This window comes from Eurypyga helias, unplaced genomic scaffold (assembly GCF_000690775.1).
Source record: "Eurypyga helias isolate BGI_N326 unplaced genomic scaffold, ASM69077v1 scaffold5746, whole genome shotgun sequence".
In the NCBI taxonomy this organism is placed as follows: Eukaryota; Metazoa; Chordata; class Aves; order Eurypygiformes; family Eurypygidae; genus Eurypyga; species Eurypyga helias.
The window spans coordinates 71,922-91,997 of record NW_010255965.1 but is presented as its reverse complement, the minus strand read 5'-3'; the positions used below and the strand labels follow the sequence as shown (position 1 = coordinate 91,997).

Below are 20,076 nucleotides of genomic sequence, written 5' to 3'. Positions count from 1 at the left end.
TTCCTCCAAAGCACAGAGATCTTCTTACCTTCATGTAAAAAATATCTCCTTGAACTCATGACAGAGTCAGCTGCCTGACCTGTGCTTCCCAGAAGGCTGATTGTCCAGTTTGGGTCAAAGACTTGTGCTGGTATGTTGAACCACGGTAGTGGGCCACCAGCTTAGTCTTCTCTGGCAGCAGAACAAGGTGCTTTACATTGTCTGAGACATTTCCACAGCTGGTTTTGGTAGTAGGTAGTTCCTAGTCAGCTGTCTTGTAGCCTGAAGAATTGACTTCTGTTCGGTAAGGGGATGGTTTGAAAAAGACATTGACAGTTCTTGAAGTTCTCTTTCTTGGATTGTCTTTAGAACCTCTGAAATGAGTGCTAATCACAATGGTAGTTTGTTTTCTAGATGACAGAAAAATAAAACAGACAAAAAAATTTTTTTTTTCCCCCAGAGGAAAACTGAACACCTCTACAATATTCAAATATCTGAAAGATATTCAGGATAGCAGCCCAGAGAAACATCTTTGACTTCAACCTAAAATTCCGCAAATCAGACTGTGTGTGGGGGACACAGCCATAAAGGAGTAAAGACCGTCTCCGTCATTTGCCAGGTTTTGACTACTGGGCTTTTACACGGTGGCTGGAAGGAAGTGGTGCACCAAAAAGCTGTAACAAATCAAACCTTTTTATAGAGATTACTGTAGCATGCATGGATAAATAGGAACCAGAGAGACTTACCTAATTCACTCCACTAAAACCATACACATTAGAAAACTGAAGAAGGAAACTTGAACTTCATTTGCCCGCATTACTTTGGCTACTTCTTGGCTATTTCGGTTTGTGCCAAAAGGCTGCACGCGAGCACACAGCCTGATTCTGAGAAATGCAGAACACTCTGCATTCATCTCCCTGTGCAAAAATTGACTGCTGTTTTGAGCTAGGTTGAAATGGATTATAATTTGTTGCAAATGGAAAGAGGTTACCATCTCTCAGTGTATAGAGAGGTAATAATAAAGTATTTGGTCATTCTAGGCATTACTGTAACTGAGGAGCTGAAAAAGTACTTTGTCATCTGCTTTCTGCCTTCATTTAACCACTATCACCAGAATTCCTGGTGATACTGGTAGTGTGATGGGATGGATGCAGTCCATTCACTAATGTGGAAAATGGACTCTTTCAGGAACAGTTTTCAGTGATTAACAACTTTTTGATAAGATAGAGTGCCCTGAAAAGACATGGTACCAATAGGCTGGTGATGAACACCCTCCACAGACCCGGTAGCATGCAGGGCAGTGACCGTGCAAGCCTCTCCCCTCTGTGCCATCGGTGCGTTTCATCTTGAAGCTAACCTGTGGGATGCAGTTGTGGGGATCCATTGCCCCATCTTTCACAGTCATTGGGAAGGGTGTTGGACATCACCTGTTGTGGCAATGTATTTTTGTGATGAGAGTTCCTCTGTGTGTAGCTGATGCCTGGACATAACTGAACAGCTGTTGCTCAATAATGACCCTCAGTCCCACCAATGACCCAACCTGGTGACCCAGCATTGAAACTCCCTCTTCTATTACCTGTCCTCTGAGCCACTCTGTTCCCCCCATGTACTTTCAACATATTTAACATGTTACAGCTGTGCTCACTGCTATACAATAGTTAAGAGGGCTGCCAGCATTTCCAGTCTGAACTCATATTTTAAGGATAATAACTCAGCTGTAAAAATGTGCTCCAGGCTGAAACTTTATAAGGAAGATCTCAGACCAAGAGTGACTTTATCTGGACAGAAAGAGAGAAAAGATATCAATTTAGTCATTCTTAATCAGTACAGATATATTGAAAAGAAAGTAAGTAATCCTTGCAGGATCAGTTACTTACTTTTACTTCTTTTTAGCTTTTAATAATAGCCAAACCTTACACCTTTTCGAACTTTTCCCATCTACTTTTTATGCTAGTTGGACCACTTGCACAACGAAGTTTTTTTACTCACAAGGGTCAGTTTTGAAGTGTTTTCACTTCACATTTTCATCTTCTTTTAAAAGACAGTAAAGTGTGGAGCAAAGTAGACAAACTAGCCATTTTCTATTATTTACCTCAGATCTGCTTGGCATGAGTCAAGAGGTAAAATGTTTCCTTTTCTTGATTAATTTGGATGGGAGTATGTGATCAAATCCACCTATTCTCTTCAAGCCTGCAATGGTGATGACCCAGGCTGTACCCCCCATCTGAACGCTCGTGGACTTGGGAAAGTTCAGATGTAGGTCCAGACCCATCCCAGAACCCTGACAGCACACCAGCTCCTGAGTTCTCTGTATATCACACAGTTTGTAAAGCACTTACAGTTCTTTGGAAGAAGGGAGACTTATAAATGTCAAGCTTTTATTATAATACACAGGCTGGTTTCTCTGGAAGTACCTTGAAGTAAAAAAGAACTTAAAATATCACATTTTTTAGTTATAAAATGTGTTCACCTTCTATAGACTCCTATTTTCTGACTATTGGCATAAAACTGAGGGATTGAATTTGATTTCGTTTACATCAGTTTTACCTTCACTGATTTAAATGTGGTTACCTTTGATGTGCATGCTCTGTGTGCTTGCCGCCATTGGCCTTACAGGCTTCTTGTGGTCTCGTGCATCAGGGACAGAATTTTTAGGTAATGACATTTGTGCAACCACAGTTTCTCCAGATTTTGCCTGTATTATTATAGTTTTTCAAAATAATGGAACACTTCACAGGTGTCACTGAGGGCATCATCCAAGGATGGTGGAGTTGTCCAGGTGCAGCAAAAGCCACGTGTTGGTGGCAGTTGCCTTGCACAGAGTCTACTCCAACTAGCAATTGCTCTGGTTAGAGTCAGAAAAACCATAGTTAAAATTTGTAAGGGCACGAGTGAGGCATAGGCTCACATTACTTTTAATGGCAGAATATTGGTAAGAAGGCACTGTTGAAAATCTGCGTCTCAGTCTTGGGTTTGAGGTGTGTCACCATGCTGACACTGCTGGGTAGGCAGCTTTAACCAGTCAAAGAACAAATCACAGTACAGAATGGAGTGGATTTCACCTATAGCTTCTGCTGAGGGGTTACAAGTCCAGAAAATGAAATGCAATGTGAAATCTGTGGCAGGGTGTTTAGGCTGTGAAAACTGTGGTTTTCAATGAGAGGAAAGGCAGGGCTGAAATAATTTCCATTACTGTGTGAGAAGGGGCTTTGTTTAACATAGCAGATTACAGATCTAACAGAACATGACAGAGAGACAGATTTCTGTAGTCATCCAGTCTAATAAGGAGACAGTTCTAGATTCCAAGATCAGAATGAAGCACTGTGATCTAGAACTGAATAGATAAATAACATGAACTGTGGCTTAGTACAGGATTCTGTACTAAGGAAAAAAGTCCTTACCCACTCAGGGTTTCATCTCTAGCATCTTCTACTATCTGTCTTTCCTAATAGGTAGGGTAAGAAGGATTCCTGAGAAGATTATGTGGATATTCCTGCCCCTCATCAACCTTCCAGAACATTTAAATTCAGAAAATGGGATGGGGAGGTAAAGGACATAATTTTCTCACCTTCCATACCTTTATTCTTCCTTGGTGCAGGAGCTGCGCAAAAAGCAGTTTAGACATAGGCGGCAGATGACAGTGCTCCACATTGTGCTCTCCTGGAGGATGGACGTTGGGTTTGTGGCTGAATTTGAGAGTGATTCAGCAACATCAGCCTCAGAATTTCGGTGTGGCTCTCTCCCCACGCTATGCAGCTGGATTACATGGCAGAATCTGCATCAGCATGGCTCTGAGGGTGCAGCTCAGATTTGGGCCTAGCCTAGGCGTTCGCTCTGATGCTTGAGTTACTTTTGGCTTGACATTGCAAGGGCCACCATGCAGTTCATTAGCAACTGCATGAAGCATTCTCACTTGTATTGACCATGACTAGTAAATTCTGGCTTGGAAGAGCCTATCTGATCTTGGAGTTGCAGGGAGACATCTTGATATTTGTACATCCCTTGGCCATTCCTGTTGTCCTTTCAAGGATTAGGGCTCTCACAGCAGAGTGCTGTCTGCCACCCTGGAACCACAATATGTCTCCTTGGTGCTTATTCAATGATACTACCTCGTATTTCTGAAACCTAAAGATATTTTGGATATTTCCATCTCATACTGGTTGTGGTTAGGCCCTTCTGGTGCTGTGGGGCTAACACCATTTTCCTCTGGCTGTGGTTGTGTAGGATGTCATTTTGTCACTTTGCCTCTGGTGGTTATATTACCTGCCTACATTTCAGTGTTTTTTCCTTTTGTTGCTAGCTGGATCCTCAGCATTTCTGCTGTCTCCCAGTGTCAGTGTCTGTCCTTCTAATGAGTGAATCTTTTCTTCCAGCACAGCCGCTAGATTGCAGCTCACACAGCACGAGTCCCTCCTGGTTTTGGGCAGGAAATGAAACACAGCACATCTGTTACAGATCACAGCTGCTGCCCTGTCACTGGCCATTGTAGCATCGAGGCTACAAGTGCACGTAGAAGAAATGTCACAGGCATTTCCTCCCCAAACCCAGTTAGCCACTCTCTGTGCCTGGCAAATGACCTATGTACTAAATCTCACCAGAAAAAGAGAGATCAACAGCACAGTGTCTCAGGCATCTGGTCCAATCAAATGTTCATTGTCATGACTTCGTGGAGACATGCAGACAGGCAGGGCTGCCACATCTTGCCTGGAAAGCCACACATTGCCCAGGGAAAGCCAAGGTCTTGCCACATTAAACACGCCATACATGCTCTCATGCCACCAACATACTCTGTTCCTCTACACCTAAGCACAAGCTCTGAAGGCAAGTCTTTCGTTGGGCATTTTCCTGTATTTTGAGCATATTTCACTGAGGAAAATAAGATAAGTCTTCTCAGCTAGTCACAGAAGTGTACTCAATGTTTATTAGATGTTGTGCATAAATAAGAGGTTCTGTGACTAGCTGAGAACACTTACTTTCCTCAGCAAAATATGCTGAGTTATATGTATATATAAAAATATAGTTACTTTTTTCATAATAAATCCTGGACTGAGTTTCAAACATTAAAAAAATTTTCCACATGTTAAAAAAGTGTGACCTGAGTGAGGGTAATAGAATTGGCAGTATAACTTGTCTTCCTTCCCACAGGCAATTATGTGTGTGTATATATATAGATATACATATAAAAAATCAAACTATTGGGGATGCAAATATGGCATCCTCTTTTGAAAGTTTAATTTGAACTAAGGCAGGGAAGTGAAAATTTAGGCTGAAGACTGGTGCTGACTCATATTTTAATTGTGCTGTTTAATAATTTCCATTTTGCACCTTGTTAGAACTGGAATGTGCCATCAAGTCAATTTTCATGCCTGGTTATAGGGATGAAGGGAGGGAACGCAGCAGAACTGTTTGGAGAGGAAATAGTATTTGGATTTAGCTTTAATAGATGAAACTCCATTCTAATGCTAAGAAAAACTATTCCATGGGAAAGAGACTTCTGATTCCCACTTACTAGGATGGCACATCAGCCACTGTTGAGACAGTGGATGAAGGAATTAGTCCACATCAAAAAATATCTGTAAGAACAGAAACAGGATGGAATTGCCTAGCACAACACTTTGGCATGTGCCACATACTAATTAGGTATAGATCAGGAGTTTTGTGCAGCAAATAAAGACTTGTTTTCACTAATAGTGTTGAGGTTTTGAAATCTGTTCTTATTTTGATATGGAATGAGAAGACCATTGGGTATTTTTTTTGTGAAACCTGATAGTGGGAAGGGCAGGAGAAGATTTGTTCTGTATATAGCAGTGGTTATATCCTGGGCAAATCACCACCTCTGTGTTTTCTCTTTGTCTTCTGGGGACGCTAAGCCTTATGTGAGTGTTGTGGGGATGCTTGTGTTAGTGATGGCTGTTCTTGACAGAGCAAAAGCACCATTACATGGATTGGATATATAAAGCCGACATACAGCTGAGTGTACTTATAGACAGAAGGGTAGGAAGAAAACAAAAGAAGCGTGATTTCTCGTTCCCTTCTAGAACATGTCAGAAGAGCGAGCAAGAGCTGTCTATGGCCTCTCTGTCTGCTCCAGCCCCACTGCGACGGGTCATTTCCTAACTGCTCTGGCTTCCTTCCTGTTAGCAGGCCCCAGCAAAACTACTCCCATCTATTCAGGTCCATAATACCAGTAATTTTATTTAATTTGTGGAGTAAGTTGGAGAAGGGTATGAAAACTACTGTTTCTCTCACTGTCTAGAGGGAGCGCATGCGCTTGTGCAGACAGTGAGGGTAAAGGTGCAGCACAGGGCTCTCAAACACTGCTGCAGAGTCCCTGGGGTAATTCAGGTGTATTTCCTCTTCATAAATATTGTCCTTTTGCTCAGTGATCTTTCTCTTGAGATCTTATTTCGGGTGGAAAGATTTAAGTCACCACGCAAAAGTCACTTCCAGCACTGAGTGAAATGGGCGACTTTTTGTTTGTAACAAAAATGCACTCTCTCTGTTTTTTTTTTTAATTTCTTTTATATTAGCAGGCAGTGGTATGCTGTGAAACTTAGTGGTTTTTCAGCTCTGGTAGGAGCATAAACTACTGACAGAATATCAAAGTGGGACTACCTGACAGAATACATTTATTAACCATTACCAATATAGTTGCAGGCATTGCTTTATTTGTGCACACAGTTACTCATATGAAACTCTTTCTATTGCATCGACTGCATTTATGATCTCTTGATATTCCCATTTCTATGTGCTTTTTAAGCTGCATTTCTACATGTATTTGAATATTACTGTATGTTAAACTAGGAGACAGGATATATAATTAGAGACAATGGGAAAGAATCCATCAAAAATCTTGGCTATTGCTGTAGGGAAGGTGGTGCATATACAAGGGTTAGCTTTGTTCTTATTTACCAGACTATATTTGGGTTCTTAATCCTTTAAGACCAGTTACTTCTAGTTAGTAAGCCTCTTGGACAAATGACATATTTTCAGCTGAGGAAAGAAGCTCACAAACATACAGTAAAAAAAAGTGAAAGGGAAAGCAAATGTGTCCATTGGTCCAAGGCGATTCAACTAAGGTGTGAAGGTGATGTTGATAAGAATTTGAATTTAAGCCCAAAATTAGAAATATTACAATATGAGATTGTTATTTAATACTTGCCACGGAAACAGGACTCAGAGTTGGTGAGGATCTGTATCAGGGTTTGCCCATTCCAAAGTTAAAGCTGCTTTTACTAAGTGTTGAGTTTGGGCTTCCTGCTCCCTTTGCCCCATTTTTAGCAGGCTTTTAAATTCAGCAGTGTAGTTAGCTGATGTTTGCTGATCTTCCTCAACATACTCAAATCAGGATTTGATTTCTGATCAGCTAGTAAATGCCATGGCAATTTAATGGAAAATAGGTTTTCTTTGATTTTGAAATAAAATTGTTTTTTATGGAATATCAGTGAGTATCCCCAGCACAGTTGCTGACAGAGGGCAGGGAGGATTTCACAGCTACCTTCAGTCTTCCTACTACAGTCATGAAAGATTGGCCACTTAACAGCCAGTTCAGAGCACTTCACCAGGCTCACAGAGCTGACAAGGAGACCCTAATTTTTCTGCTGCCTGTAAGAGGCAGGCCGAGGAGATGAGACAAGTCAATCTAGACAGAACAGTAAACCAATAGAAATACGGTTTTCATCTATTCAGTATGCAGAGAGAGTGCATTTATCTGGAAAAAAGTATGCATGTTGGGTTTTTTCATATTAATTCTTGATAGACACGTCAGGTCTGATAGGTATAAGGAAAGTCATCCTTTTACTCAGTTTATTAAAATCTCAAGAAACAACATGTTCTCAATACACAAAGACATTCACTTGGTAGGATATTAATAACTTTTCAGATGGAATGACCTGGTGCTTATATGACTTCACAATGTGTCTGTAAACAAATTCGAAAAGTAAGTTTGCTGCTGTAATGTTTATTGGCTTTACATTGGCCAGTATTTACGAAGTAGAATTTGTAAGTATGCTTAACTTGTTCAAACTTCCTAAATAAAGAAAAAGTAAACTTCAAAATAAGCAGATGCTTGCTGTAAGCTTAAAAAACTATTTATTCAGCTGGTATTTGTGCCTTAAGTCCAATATCAGTATTAGAACACTGGAATAAACCAGAAGCCTTTAATACAGTTCATTATTGTAGAAAGCTGGGACTAACTAATCCTTCCTCCCACTGGCCCCCAAGTGCATCTCTCAACTAGTGAACTCTTTATTCCTAAAGCCCCCTAATACACTTCTTATTTCTGATGTCACTTTCCCACCCTTCAAGGAACATAAGGCGGCATGTGTCATTGCACCAACATAAACTTTATTTGTGCTGATGCCTTTTGGTATTCACAAGTATTTAAATATATTTTACTTAATATAATAAACAGTCTGTATTTAGTATTCTTCCTGTGATTTCAGCTTGTTGCCATACAGGGAGCGTACTGTGTTTGTAGCTTCATTCTTTGTAAGTGGTAGGCTAGAAAATATTCAGAAAATATTCTGAAATAAATATATTCACTTTCTTATAAGGAAGGTATATCCATAGAGATTAGAGCACTTTGAAACAGCAAAGTCTTCCAAATAAAATGGAGAGGAGTTAAAGTTTGTGTGTCAATTAACTTATCCTAGGTTTATTGCAATGTTCCAAAAATCACGTACTTTCTTTTGTATCATCAGTTCTTTTCCACTTGCCCTGTTAATCTTAATTTCTTTTAAAGACACTATACCATTGACAGAATTGTATGACAAGTCATATGCCAAGCATATCTTGCCAAATTTGAAAGTCATTATAATAACCAGTTTCTTGCAGGAATTATAAAAAAAATTAATCATACTGAGGCAACAGGGCAGACCTAAGTAATTGGCAGGCCAACTACTTGTTTTGGCAAAGACAGTGGCAAAAACCTCATCATTATTTCTTCTACAGTTTTTTTCAACTAAGCTGAGCCTTCAGAAGTATTATGCCATGCCGTGTCTCTATACAGTTTACAAACTCAGTAAAATCAGACATCCAAACAGATGAAGATGAAAAATATGTTTACTCTAGCCTTTGCCAGTCACCCAGTGGATGTTTATCAGCAAATAACTATTATAAACTGAAAAGAATCAAATTGCTTTTAATATAATAGCAACATCTGATGCAAGACGTTGTCTTCTACTGCTAAATAAGTTGAATATGAGTGGACTTGACATCATGTATTATGAAATGCATTATGGTCTGGAGACTGGGTGTCGCCCTAACAACCAGACGATATTTCCTTAATTAAGTATGATTTTTTCCCTACGTGATCACAAGAGGATTCTGCAAACTCTGGTGAATTAATGGTCTGGCAAATGCATGTAATTCTCTGCTCTAGGTAACTGTCAGCTTCAAACACATTAAGCTGTTTTAGGAGAGCTGCAAATACTTAATTTGTATTCCCAACTTCTTTTCCTAATGTATTAAATGGTATATGTTTAGAGACTTGAATGTATGCATTTTCAATTTTAAAGTAGTATGTTTTCTGTCTGGGAGTACATTTTTTGTTCTTGGTGTATTTCCTCTCAAGTCCATATTGTTTTGAATAGTTGATTTGCAAAAACTGACTTGCTACTGGAAGACATTTGCCATCAGATTTTTCCACTGTGTGTCTGGCACTTGTGTCTGCTACACTAAGTCGTAAGACTTCTTTCATCACTGCCCCTTCTTCATTTCCAGGTTCCTGAATTTATACGCAGGAACAGCTGGCAGTCTGTCACATCTCTCTAATCACAGCAAATTCCTCCAACCATACCTTTGCAATAAACATCTTTGCAAAGAATGCTTGATATTTTAAGGCTTTGGAACACCCTAAATTAATTGCAGGCACTATTGCTGGCAGTGCGGGACTGCATGGAGCTGTGGTGGGGGTCTGATGTTCTGCTTATCCCATCACACATCACAAGTGGGAGCTCCCTTGTCTGTCACAGAAAGCCCTGAGGCAGTTGCCCATCTCTGAGCCAAAGGAGAAAACTGCTCCTAGAGGGAACCGAGAGCTATTTATCAGTTGACAAACTTGGTTTGGGCTTTTACAGTTTGGTACAGTAAAAATGCTATTTTGTGGTGTGGCTCATTCTGAGCATAAAGCTTATGGTTTCTTACCATAGCCAAAAAGTGCAAGCAGATGCCCAAATCCAAGGACCTCATCTGGCTGCATGCTGCTCTCCAGGAGCATCCCTGGTATCCCAGGACACTGATTTTGACGATGCAGCAAGAACATAATTTTCTTTGGGCATGGTGCTACTTCAGACTTCACACTGAATCTGCTATGCAGAGACCGCCGAATGGCCTGAACGAGTGTTTGCCCTGCAGATTCCCTTTCAGACTCTTTCAGCAAGAGGGTAGATGTTTTTCAACAAAAAGAGAGGAGCAATGAATGTCATGTAAGGAAGAAAGAAGGGCTTTTTAAATAAAATATTAGCTCTATTATGCTGAAAGAAATTTGGAAGAAATTTTGTAATGAAAGTTTGTGACTTACCTTGATTTGTAAGGACCTGTGCCAACAAGAAGAAAGTTAGCACTGTGGTAGTTCATTAGAATGAGTTAATCAAAGGGTTAATCTATGTAAACCAGTGCCAATTAACATGGAGGCAAAGAAAGAGGCAGAAGTGTTCGAAAGTGTTGCAGGTTTGATACTTGCACACTGTTCAGCTTGTTTTTTAAGCATGTATTTGGAATCATGACAGATATTCTGTGGAGGCTAGTTTCTTTAATTTGCCAAATTTCTCTAGGGACTCTTGCCAACGCAAGAAACATAATCCTCTACATGACATAAAACAAGCCTGTATGTATTTCATATGCTGAGGGTATTACAAAAAGAAGTGACCAAGCTGAGCCTACCTCCTCTTTACCATTGCATCCAAGTAATGAATTTGCAGAAACTGTAGAATCGCAGCTTCTCACATAGGATGTGCATAGACAAAATACTGCTGGAAGGTGAGAAAAAATTGAATTGGTGCTTTCCTGCATTTTTTATTTTTATTTTTTATTTGCAACAGAAAATGTGAAGTCTTTTGCTTCTAATGAGATTCTTGACGATGCAGTCACAGCTATATGTAAATGTGAGAGACACATGAACAGCTGTGGTGTGTATTTTGAAACAAGTTTCTTTTAAATTCCTGTTTATAGGTAGACTTTGTCAGTAATCTCAATGGAAAAAAAGTCAGTTTTCCTTTTTTTAAACAAATACATTCATCCATATTTTCCACGCTTCGTAGCAGTTGTAATGTGATTGTGCAAATTTATAATGTGTACACAAACATACATATGCACAAAGTACAGCTATTATTTCATATGAAGAAACAGATGGAAATGCCTCCTTATGTAACTACCTACAAGAGAAAGAGCAAATCACACTGTTTCTGACTGACTATCTAACCAACACAGGAAGCAGCATTTTAACACCATAGAACTGAAGAGAATCAACACTTCACTAAGGCATGAGGTTCCCAACATGGGGACTTGGGGAGTGGGAGAGCAAAAAACGGAGGAATATGAATGGCAAAGAAGCTTTCTACAAAGCTCCTCTGGCATGTCTTTTGTTTCATTTTGTTCAAAGTCTTGTTCTTGCTTTAGTTCATATGCTGTTTGTTGTTAATGTCTTTGTTTTCCATGCAGAGAATGCTTTTAAATGCTGTGTATGTGTTTTAAATGGGTGTCACTACCAAACTCGTTGTTAATAGCTAGTCTTACGTAATCAGCTATAAACTGTCATGAGTAAGGGTTCTTAATTGAGACTGCAAAAATCCAAGATAATTACCATAATAAGTTGAAGATCTCAGAGACTGAAGGTTTTGGAAGTCAGAGAAAATTGAGGACATATGTGTTCTGTCTGTAAGATTATTCTGTATAGGATATGGAAAAAACAGAAATGACAGGTATTTTGCAATGTACAGTAGCATTCATCATAGAAAGAACATACGCATTTGTTTGTCAGAAGCAATGAACTAAAAAATGACACTTAATTGGAACTGACATAAAATGGCCTCATTAGTAGTACAAATAATATATGTGTGTAGCTTGGTTGTCAATAGGAACAAAACATATTTCCTCTGACAGATATATTAGTCTCTTTTAAGATTCATGTCAAGTTTTCAGCCAGGTTCACTCATTCAGAGAATGCTGCTTCTTTTTTTTTTTTTGAAAATGAAATGTTGAAGTGTAAATTATGTATGTTTGTAGGGTGCTGTGATAACACCAACAATGGACCACACTATGTCAATGCAGCCAGCAAGCATGATGGGCCCTCTGACCCAACAGATGAACCACCTTTCCTTGGGCACAACAGGAACGGTAAGATCATAGGTTATACTATTTACTTTTATATTGCAAAACATTCATTACTTACTGAGGTTCTGAAGGTAATTTATTACTCTTGGGTTTTCATTGCTTCACTTTTTTGCAGTTTAATATTGCTGTGGTTTACTTGGGTTTTTTCTCCATGTCCAGAGATGTCTGGCCCTGTCCAGGCAACTGTATCAAAGTACCTTTCATCATGACCCAAACATGATGTACTACAAACACGATATCCTCATATTGCTAGGTCACGAAAACATGTATCTACACATGTGTTTCTAAAACCTTCATACAGTCAGCATTAGGTATTATAGAACAGAACTGACAAAGAAGTATGAGTAGTAAAACAGTAGTTCAACAAAATCTGCTCTGTACTTAGCAGGAATTATCTGTACTAATTCTCATGTAAATATGGAAGTACTCCTGGATCTATTTGGTTTTTAATCAGAAATTGTTTGCTTCTCAATCTAGAAAGTTTTATACCACGGGGAAACAGGAGTTGTGGCTTTGTGGTAGGATCCAGCACTCAATTCTAACCCATAAGAGCCAGCTATACATAGTTTGCTCCAGGCACAGAAATGTGGTTTTGGGTCAAGGTCGGCTGTGTTTCCAGTATATTGTATTTAAAAATGCGTATTTCAACAATTATATTTCTTTAAGCTGTGTAAGTCAGACTCAGTTAACTCTCCCAGACTCAGAGAAAGGCAAAAAATACTGTTAATAAAAAGTATTAAAACCTTCAGAAATATTCCTGAAATACAACAGCCTACACACAATATATGTTGGTTTGATATGTGAGTGTGTGCACACTGTACATACCTGTGTATTTCTATGAAAATGCAGGCATAAAAATTGTACTTATGTGTTTAACACACGTGTGCTTTATGTAATAATTACATGAAAGGTCTATTATGTATTTACAGGGTTTTTTTTCTGTATTTCACCACTGTACTACTTGATACTAATCTATAGGAAGAGTTTTCCAATGCGGGGGGGTTTTTAATTGAATAAAGTTGCATCCTAACAAAGTTATTTAATTCACTGTATTAGGTCTTCTCTTTCTCCTCTCTTCTCTTTTTCTCCTTTGTTCTTATCTGTTAAATTTAATTGTAACTGTAGTGTCTTTGCCCCCTCAAGAAAAAAAAAAAAAGGGCAACAAACCTGTGTTGAGACCTGAGACTCCTGTATTTATTTCTGATAAAATTTGAATATGATGGTTCATTGTTTATTCCCTATATTTTAAATGTTTCATTCAACGATCAGAAGAAGTAGGGATTATGTCTCAAAGTTAATAGCAGGATTTTTCCCTGTGAAGAGATGAAACTGAAGAAAATGCTAGGACTAGTAAGAATTTCTGCATGTGTAATTACTGTGATTCAAAAGTGTGTTTAAAAATTAAGACAAGGAAATGGAAAATGAATTCTGGTGGTGCTGCTGGGCAGTTCCTATGAATTTTTTCTTCTGGCTGTCATTTTCATTTCCATGACTCTTACAGACATCATCTTCTGCACTCATTTTCTTGCAATCTTAATGCAAACTAGAAAATTCTTACGTTCTCCGAGCTAATGTTCTCTTCCAACTTGAGATGACTATTACAATGCTCACAGTAACAAATCCATAGTAGCAACCCCATTTGGGGAGACGCGGGCAGGTGTCTGAAAGGCAGTGAGTGATGAGAAGATCATGAATTTATTTTACTGCAACTGAAAGTAAAGAAAATCTTTCCATCCTTTTCCTAGCTCTTTATACAGTCCTATCTTGCATGGTCTAGGTTTATGTTTACTGTCTTTAAATCTTCAAACTCATTTACAGAAAACTTTAAGAGCAAGAAAGAGTACATGATTGACAAGTGTTACAATATGGATATAGGCTTTCCATAAGTTTCAAATGACATCCTGTTTTATCACATACAGGACTTCTCTTTGGTAACAGCACTATCAGCACCATATTCGGTTGAAGTCCTCATGCTAGCAGGATAATCATGGACGGCATTGGGAATTCCTCCTGTCAGAAATTAAAGGGAGAACTTTAGGATTTGGGCTGACAGTAGCAATTTTGTTGAATGTACCCATCCTGACTTGAAACTAAATCTTCCTAACGTGTTGTATTACAGAAAAAAATGTGGGGAAAATAGTCAGCCGAGTTAGAGATATGATTTATTTAGAGATAGTTTTGCTTCATAAATTCTGAAGTCGGAATTCCAGACCAGAGAGAGGAGCATTGAGAGCATAAAGCCATGACAAATTGAGCTGAGTCCAAATGTGCTACTGTGAATACCTCAGCAGGTCTAACTTTTATGGGAGATATAACATGTGAACCATGATTTTCTGTTATGAACATATTTTTTTAATTTTATCCTTAAAACTGTGCAACAGTGTGCCATAAAGAGTCACCAGCTATCTTTCAAGAAACCAGCTAGGATTCTTTTCAAGGAAACAAGCCAAAAAGTCACAAACAATTCTGCTCAGTGTTGGCTGTAACTCTGTTTCAGTTTAATTTAAAAGCTTGCAGTATGCAAAGCAGTTTTTATTAAAAGGCTTGCATACATTCACTTCCTTAGACAAACCATTTTGCTAATTAACATAACATATTTTTCAGCGAAAACAGATCTCTCTGGTCACTTAAGTGAGAGTTGACTTCAAACCCACTTCCAAACCTGCCCTGATTCAGCATGAATGCTGGGTTTCTAAAATATTGCTTCAACAGGAAATCTATTCTCTAGCGAGTAAGCTAGAGAAATAGCATACGGGCCTAAGCATGCCTCAATTCTTGTGGGAATTGCTCTGCCTTTTGATGCTCTCTAAAAGATTAAAATACTCTGTCCAGGCTGGAGCCATTCAGAGGGGAGACCCTTCATGGAGGAGCACTCTTTTGCCCTTCAGTGAGATGAGTTCCCTGAGTAAGAGTGGCCTTTGCCAATTCCTGCCTCAACACCAAAAATTGGGTTTGAGTTTTGGTCTCTCAGCCTGAAGCACGCATTAAAAACCCATGGGAATTCGAGGGGCAGCTGCCTCTATCCCTGCCTGCACTTGATTATTTAGTCACCAGGCTGGGGGGGGTGGCGTAGCATTTCTGGCTACATGCTGTCTGGGCTGCTCACTTCCAGCTGGGAGCATCCAATTCCACAGCCAAAACAGAGCACTTTCCATACAGCCCCACTGACTGCCAGCTGCTTTCCCCTTGTGCTATGGGAAGCCTTCAGTTACCGGCCCCCAAAAGCACAAAGGATGTTGTTTAGGAAATAATTTCCCATGAATAGGAACAAGAAGTTTTCTTTCTCTCCACAACCCTCAAAGAATGCCTATTTGATTTTATTTTACTTTTTTTAACTTCTTATCTCTTATTGAATTGTCTGCATAAAATCAGACATCTCTGCTATACTAAGCACTCCTCTAATCAGGAGGATGAGCTGAGGCTATCAAGATGCCAGGCCAAGTGAAAAGCTTCAAATACATCTTTGCTTGATCTCACTGCCCACCTCAGGGAAACATAACAGCTGCAGCAAATATTCTATCCCAAGGGATGGTATAGGGCACTGAGGGAAGAGAGGAAGTAATGGTCTGCAGTTTGTGGCAACTCAACCCCGTGTTCATGTGCTGTGAGAGAATTTGGTACAGCATTTGCATCTCCCAGTTACTGTGCTTTGTGCTTCATCCACCAAGAGCATAATTCCTTTCTGCCTTTATGAAAATCAAATTGATTTCTGCCAGTGAAAATGCAGTTTATGTTACTGATGAGTTTACTGCTGTGATCATCTCCCCAAATCTGCCTGAAATCTGGAGTTAAGCAGAGAATCTGCCAGAGGGGCGATTTCTGCCTTGTTTATATGTATTTTTCATACATACCTCTTCACTCAAAAAGAGCAGAAAGCATTTACATGGGTGGGCTGGCTGTGGGCAAATATATAAAGAAAACCTAAGCTTAAATTATGTCAGGATTACAGCAAAAGGGCGATAACTCTGAATATTCTGATTAAGGCTGACAACCCAGCCTCAGCTCCTACAATTGTATTAAAATGAAATTTTAATGCCAGGAGGCATAATGTGAGGACAGAGAACTGGTTTTAACCTTGAAATTTTTCTTTTGTTTATTAGCTTATTGTCATTCATTACAGTAAATCTTGCTTTTCCTATGTAATATTCATCTACAATTAGGTCTGCTATTAAAACAGGTACCATAAAGGGAGAAGAGAGTGAGTGAGTCTGTATGAGTAGCATTGAGAGAGTAATATTAGTATGTGTTTAATAACGTATGGAGGCTGGAATTGTTCCATCATCACCCTGTCATTCAAAATGTTTCTGATACAGCCATTGATCTGACATCTGTTTCGTGGTTTAATAAAGTTGTGATTGATGGCCTGAGTGGGTATAATACAAAACCCTTTAGAAATACAAGAACTGAGCAGTCTGATCAGTGCTTTCAGTGCCTGTTGCTCAGCTTCCTTTTACTGCAACACTTCCACATTTGGCCGTGAGCAGCAATAATGTGCCTCCTCAGTGGGAAGAAGATTTGCTATATTCTTTCTCCTCTGCTGCTCATTCCTGAATCGAGTTTTCTGTTCTGCACTTTCTTGGTCCGGGCTTCTCTCCCCTTCCTGCTGTTAGCATCCATTACAGCTACCTCGTGGGTTCCCATTTCATTCAACATATTGAGGCAGCCTTTGTTAGTCCTTGTTGGCAGATGCGTAATTCTAGGAGCTTTCCTCTCTCTGTCCTAACTGCCCTAGCATAGGCTTCTTTAATCTTAAACCTTTGAGGCCCACACCAATGGGAGAATGAGTACATGCCAGGTTGTTACTAAAAATGCTAGGTCAGATCTGCTGCTTAATTGTTTTTCACACTTGCAGGCAGTTCACTCAGCTTTCCGTCTCTAATTTAGAAACATAATGTGCAACTCACCAAATAAACACTCCATTGCACTTTTTAAACCAAAAAAAAACCCTCCACCAAATTGCTTGACTGTTCCAGATACCTCTGTATTAAAATGCAGTCGGGTAGAGAAGAACTACATTGACATAATGTGGGATTCTGTTGAAAATGCAAACCGCCCCAACTCAGCTTTCCTGGTTTATAGTATCACCAGAAATCTCTCAATGGAATTACAGACTTGTTATGTGGGTACATCAGTCTTATCTTTCACTTTGTTAGTTCTTTTTGTTGCCAGCAGAGCTTGATGATATCTCCAGAACCCTTCAATGGAACTAGCAGCTTGTTATAAGTTTTTTATCTTCTATTTCCTTTGGATACTCCTTGGTCACCAGTGGTTTAAAATGTCACCAAAAGGCCTCAGCAGAATAACTGCTTTGTTAGATAGGGTTGTTTTTTTCTGTTTAATCTGCAATTCTATTTGCACATACTACAGCTACATGGAGCTGAAACATCATCACGTTCCCCTGATGTTCAGATCCTTGTTACAAAAAGCACTCTGTTATTCTAATTGTATGTCGCAAGGCCCCCAGAGGGTTACTGGAGCAAAGTTTCTTTGCAGTCTTGTGCCTTTCATGTTATCAGGTGTTAATCTTGAAGCTCTTTTATTTTATTTATTGACTGACTGTTTCAGTTACTGTTTGTGTGGAAAATAGAAGACTGAACCCATTGCAAATGAAATTAGCATAGTTCAGGCTGAAGCTAAGATCATCCTTGTGCATTTACTCAGCCAAAGTCCAAGGCAAATGCAAGTGATAAACAGCATTGAGCTGTCTGGGGCAGGAGATCCATTGAAGGAGAAATTACTGTGGTTGGAAAGGAGAACAAAAGCATAAGCTCTGTCGTGATTTATAAAAAACAAGTAACAACTCCTGCACCCTCCTTCCTAAACTGCCTCTTGAAAGGCAGCTCCAATTTGCCTGATACATAATTTTAAATTAAAGAGGGGCACTCAGTGCTACTGAAAAGCCCCAAAATTCCAAGCAGTCAACAGGGAACAAATAGCTTTTTGATGAATGAAGCATTTAATCAATTTGTAGAATTTGCTGCCACTAAATATTATTGAGACAAATAGGTTAGCAATCCTAAAAAATAGATTCAACATTTCTATGAAGAAACATATGCAGGCGCAACAGCAGGGTGAAAAAATTCTTCATTTGAAAGTATATAGGCTGAACACCTGGTAGGGTGAACAAGGAAAGATGTGATCTTCTCCCTTTTTGGACCATCTTCAAGTCCTGCTGACTCTTGTGAGAATAGGGCTGATCAGCCCTTGTGAAGAGGAGGCTCTCTCTAATCAGCGCTCTCAGCATGGGTTACACAGTCTATGTTTGACCATAGCTCTGATTTGATGCTATTGTTGAATCAATAGGGTTTATAAAATCCGATTTCTGTAGTGGTTCCCCTTCTCTTCTGAACTCAGCCTTACTTTCCTACCATTTGTTGGTAGTGGCTTACTGTTTGCCTTTATGTGCAAGTGACCTTCAAAGGCGGAGGAGTGTAAAAGGAGAATAAACACAGATGGAGGGAATTCCATTTTTGGTTCAAGCAGTCCTTCATATGAGCCCAGTGTGCCAGTAGCTTTCATTCTGTGTTAAATTTTACCTTCACATGATGCGTCCGCAAACGAACAGGTGCTTTTGTTGAGGACTCCTTGCCTCTCTTTGAGGTACCAGCTACTGACTCAAAGCGGCATTAGCCCAGATTCCCTTTCAAAGGACTCCAGCTCCCTGATCGTGGAGCTCAAAAGTTAAATCAACGCAAAGCAACAATGATGGATCAGCAAAGCTAAAAGTATTAGCCAAAAGAGCCATAACTAATATAACTACATTTTCATCATTAGACAGATGTCATTCATATAAGTAATTTACAGCTTACTTCACATATCTGTGAGCTAGAATATTTAAAGGCTTGTCTCTCCAGTATTTTCTTACATATGACTGCTGCAATTCTATTTTGTGATTTCTGGAATTGCCACCTGGTGAGACTGGTAAGGACAGTGGAAATGTAGTTCAAAGCCACATCTTCCAAAGCATGTTATTTATTGATAGCCATGCACTGTGTATAAAATGAACTTTTTTATTTTGCAATAGTGAATAGAAGCTGAAAGCCGTAAAACCTTTAGTATCTAGCAGGTAGCGAGTGGTCTGCAGCTCACCCCTCCTCAAAGGCTCACCTTTAGTCATCCTCTCAGAAATTTTTGTTCGTATGTCTGCTATACATGACCCAAGAATGTGAACTCATTTTGCTAGCTACTAGCAGATTGTTCCTCTGAAAACTTTGAATGGTAATAGGAGAAAAAGGGAATAAAACACACATGTTCATGTGAAATTGTGTTGATGCCATAAATAATAGAGCAGGTTTTGGGGAGAGAAGGTTGGTTTAGTTTGATTTGGTTTGGTTTTAGTGATCTGTGTAAGATTTAGATGAAAGAGGCTCTTTACTTGACAGACAGGGAAGTAGAAAAGAGGAACAACATTAGGTTAAAAAGAACTGAAAATAATTCTAGGTTTGGAACATTCTGCCACACCTACAACTGACAAACCCAATAAAAGGTGGATACCAAAAGTACTTTAAATGTCAAGTCTGTCATCTGTGTTTTCTTGATGTGTTTCTCTTTCGTAAATGTGTTTTCAATTTTGTAAATCAAGTGCGTACCTCTTTGCCTTATTAAATGAAACTTGTTTTTATTGTCCTGTCTGTATTTAAGGTGGACTCAGGTGATTCTGATAGAAATGATGAATATGGCTTTTCAGAGAAGTAATGAATACAAATTATCAGTGGGGCAGAAAAACTGTGTGGGGCCTCTGTAACCCAAGACAAGTTTGAGGAT

At 39.3% G+C, this 20,076-nt stretch overlaps 1 protein-coding gene across 1 annotated transcript in view; it reads left to right on the top strand.

The window, feature by feature from the left end:
• LOC104511045 (RNA-binding motif, single-stranded-interacting protein 3) overlaps window positions 1-20,076 on the top strand; it is a 345,645-nt gene that overhangs the window by 303,862 nt on the left and 21,707 nt on the right. Inside the window, exon 10 of the mRNA XM_010153498.1 lies at window positions 12,205-12,315. Coding sequence (XP_010151800.1) covers window positions 12,205-12,315 — 111 coding nt within the window. The remainder of the gene's footprint in view (window positions 1-12,204; window positions 12,316-20,076) is intronic.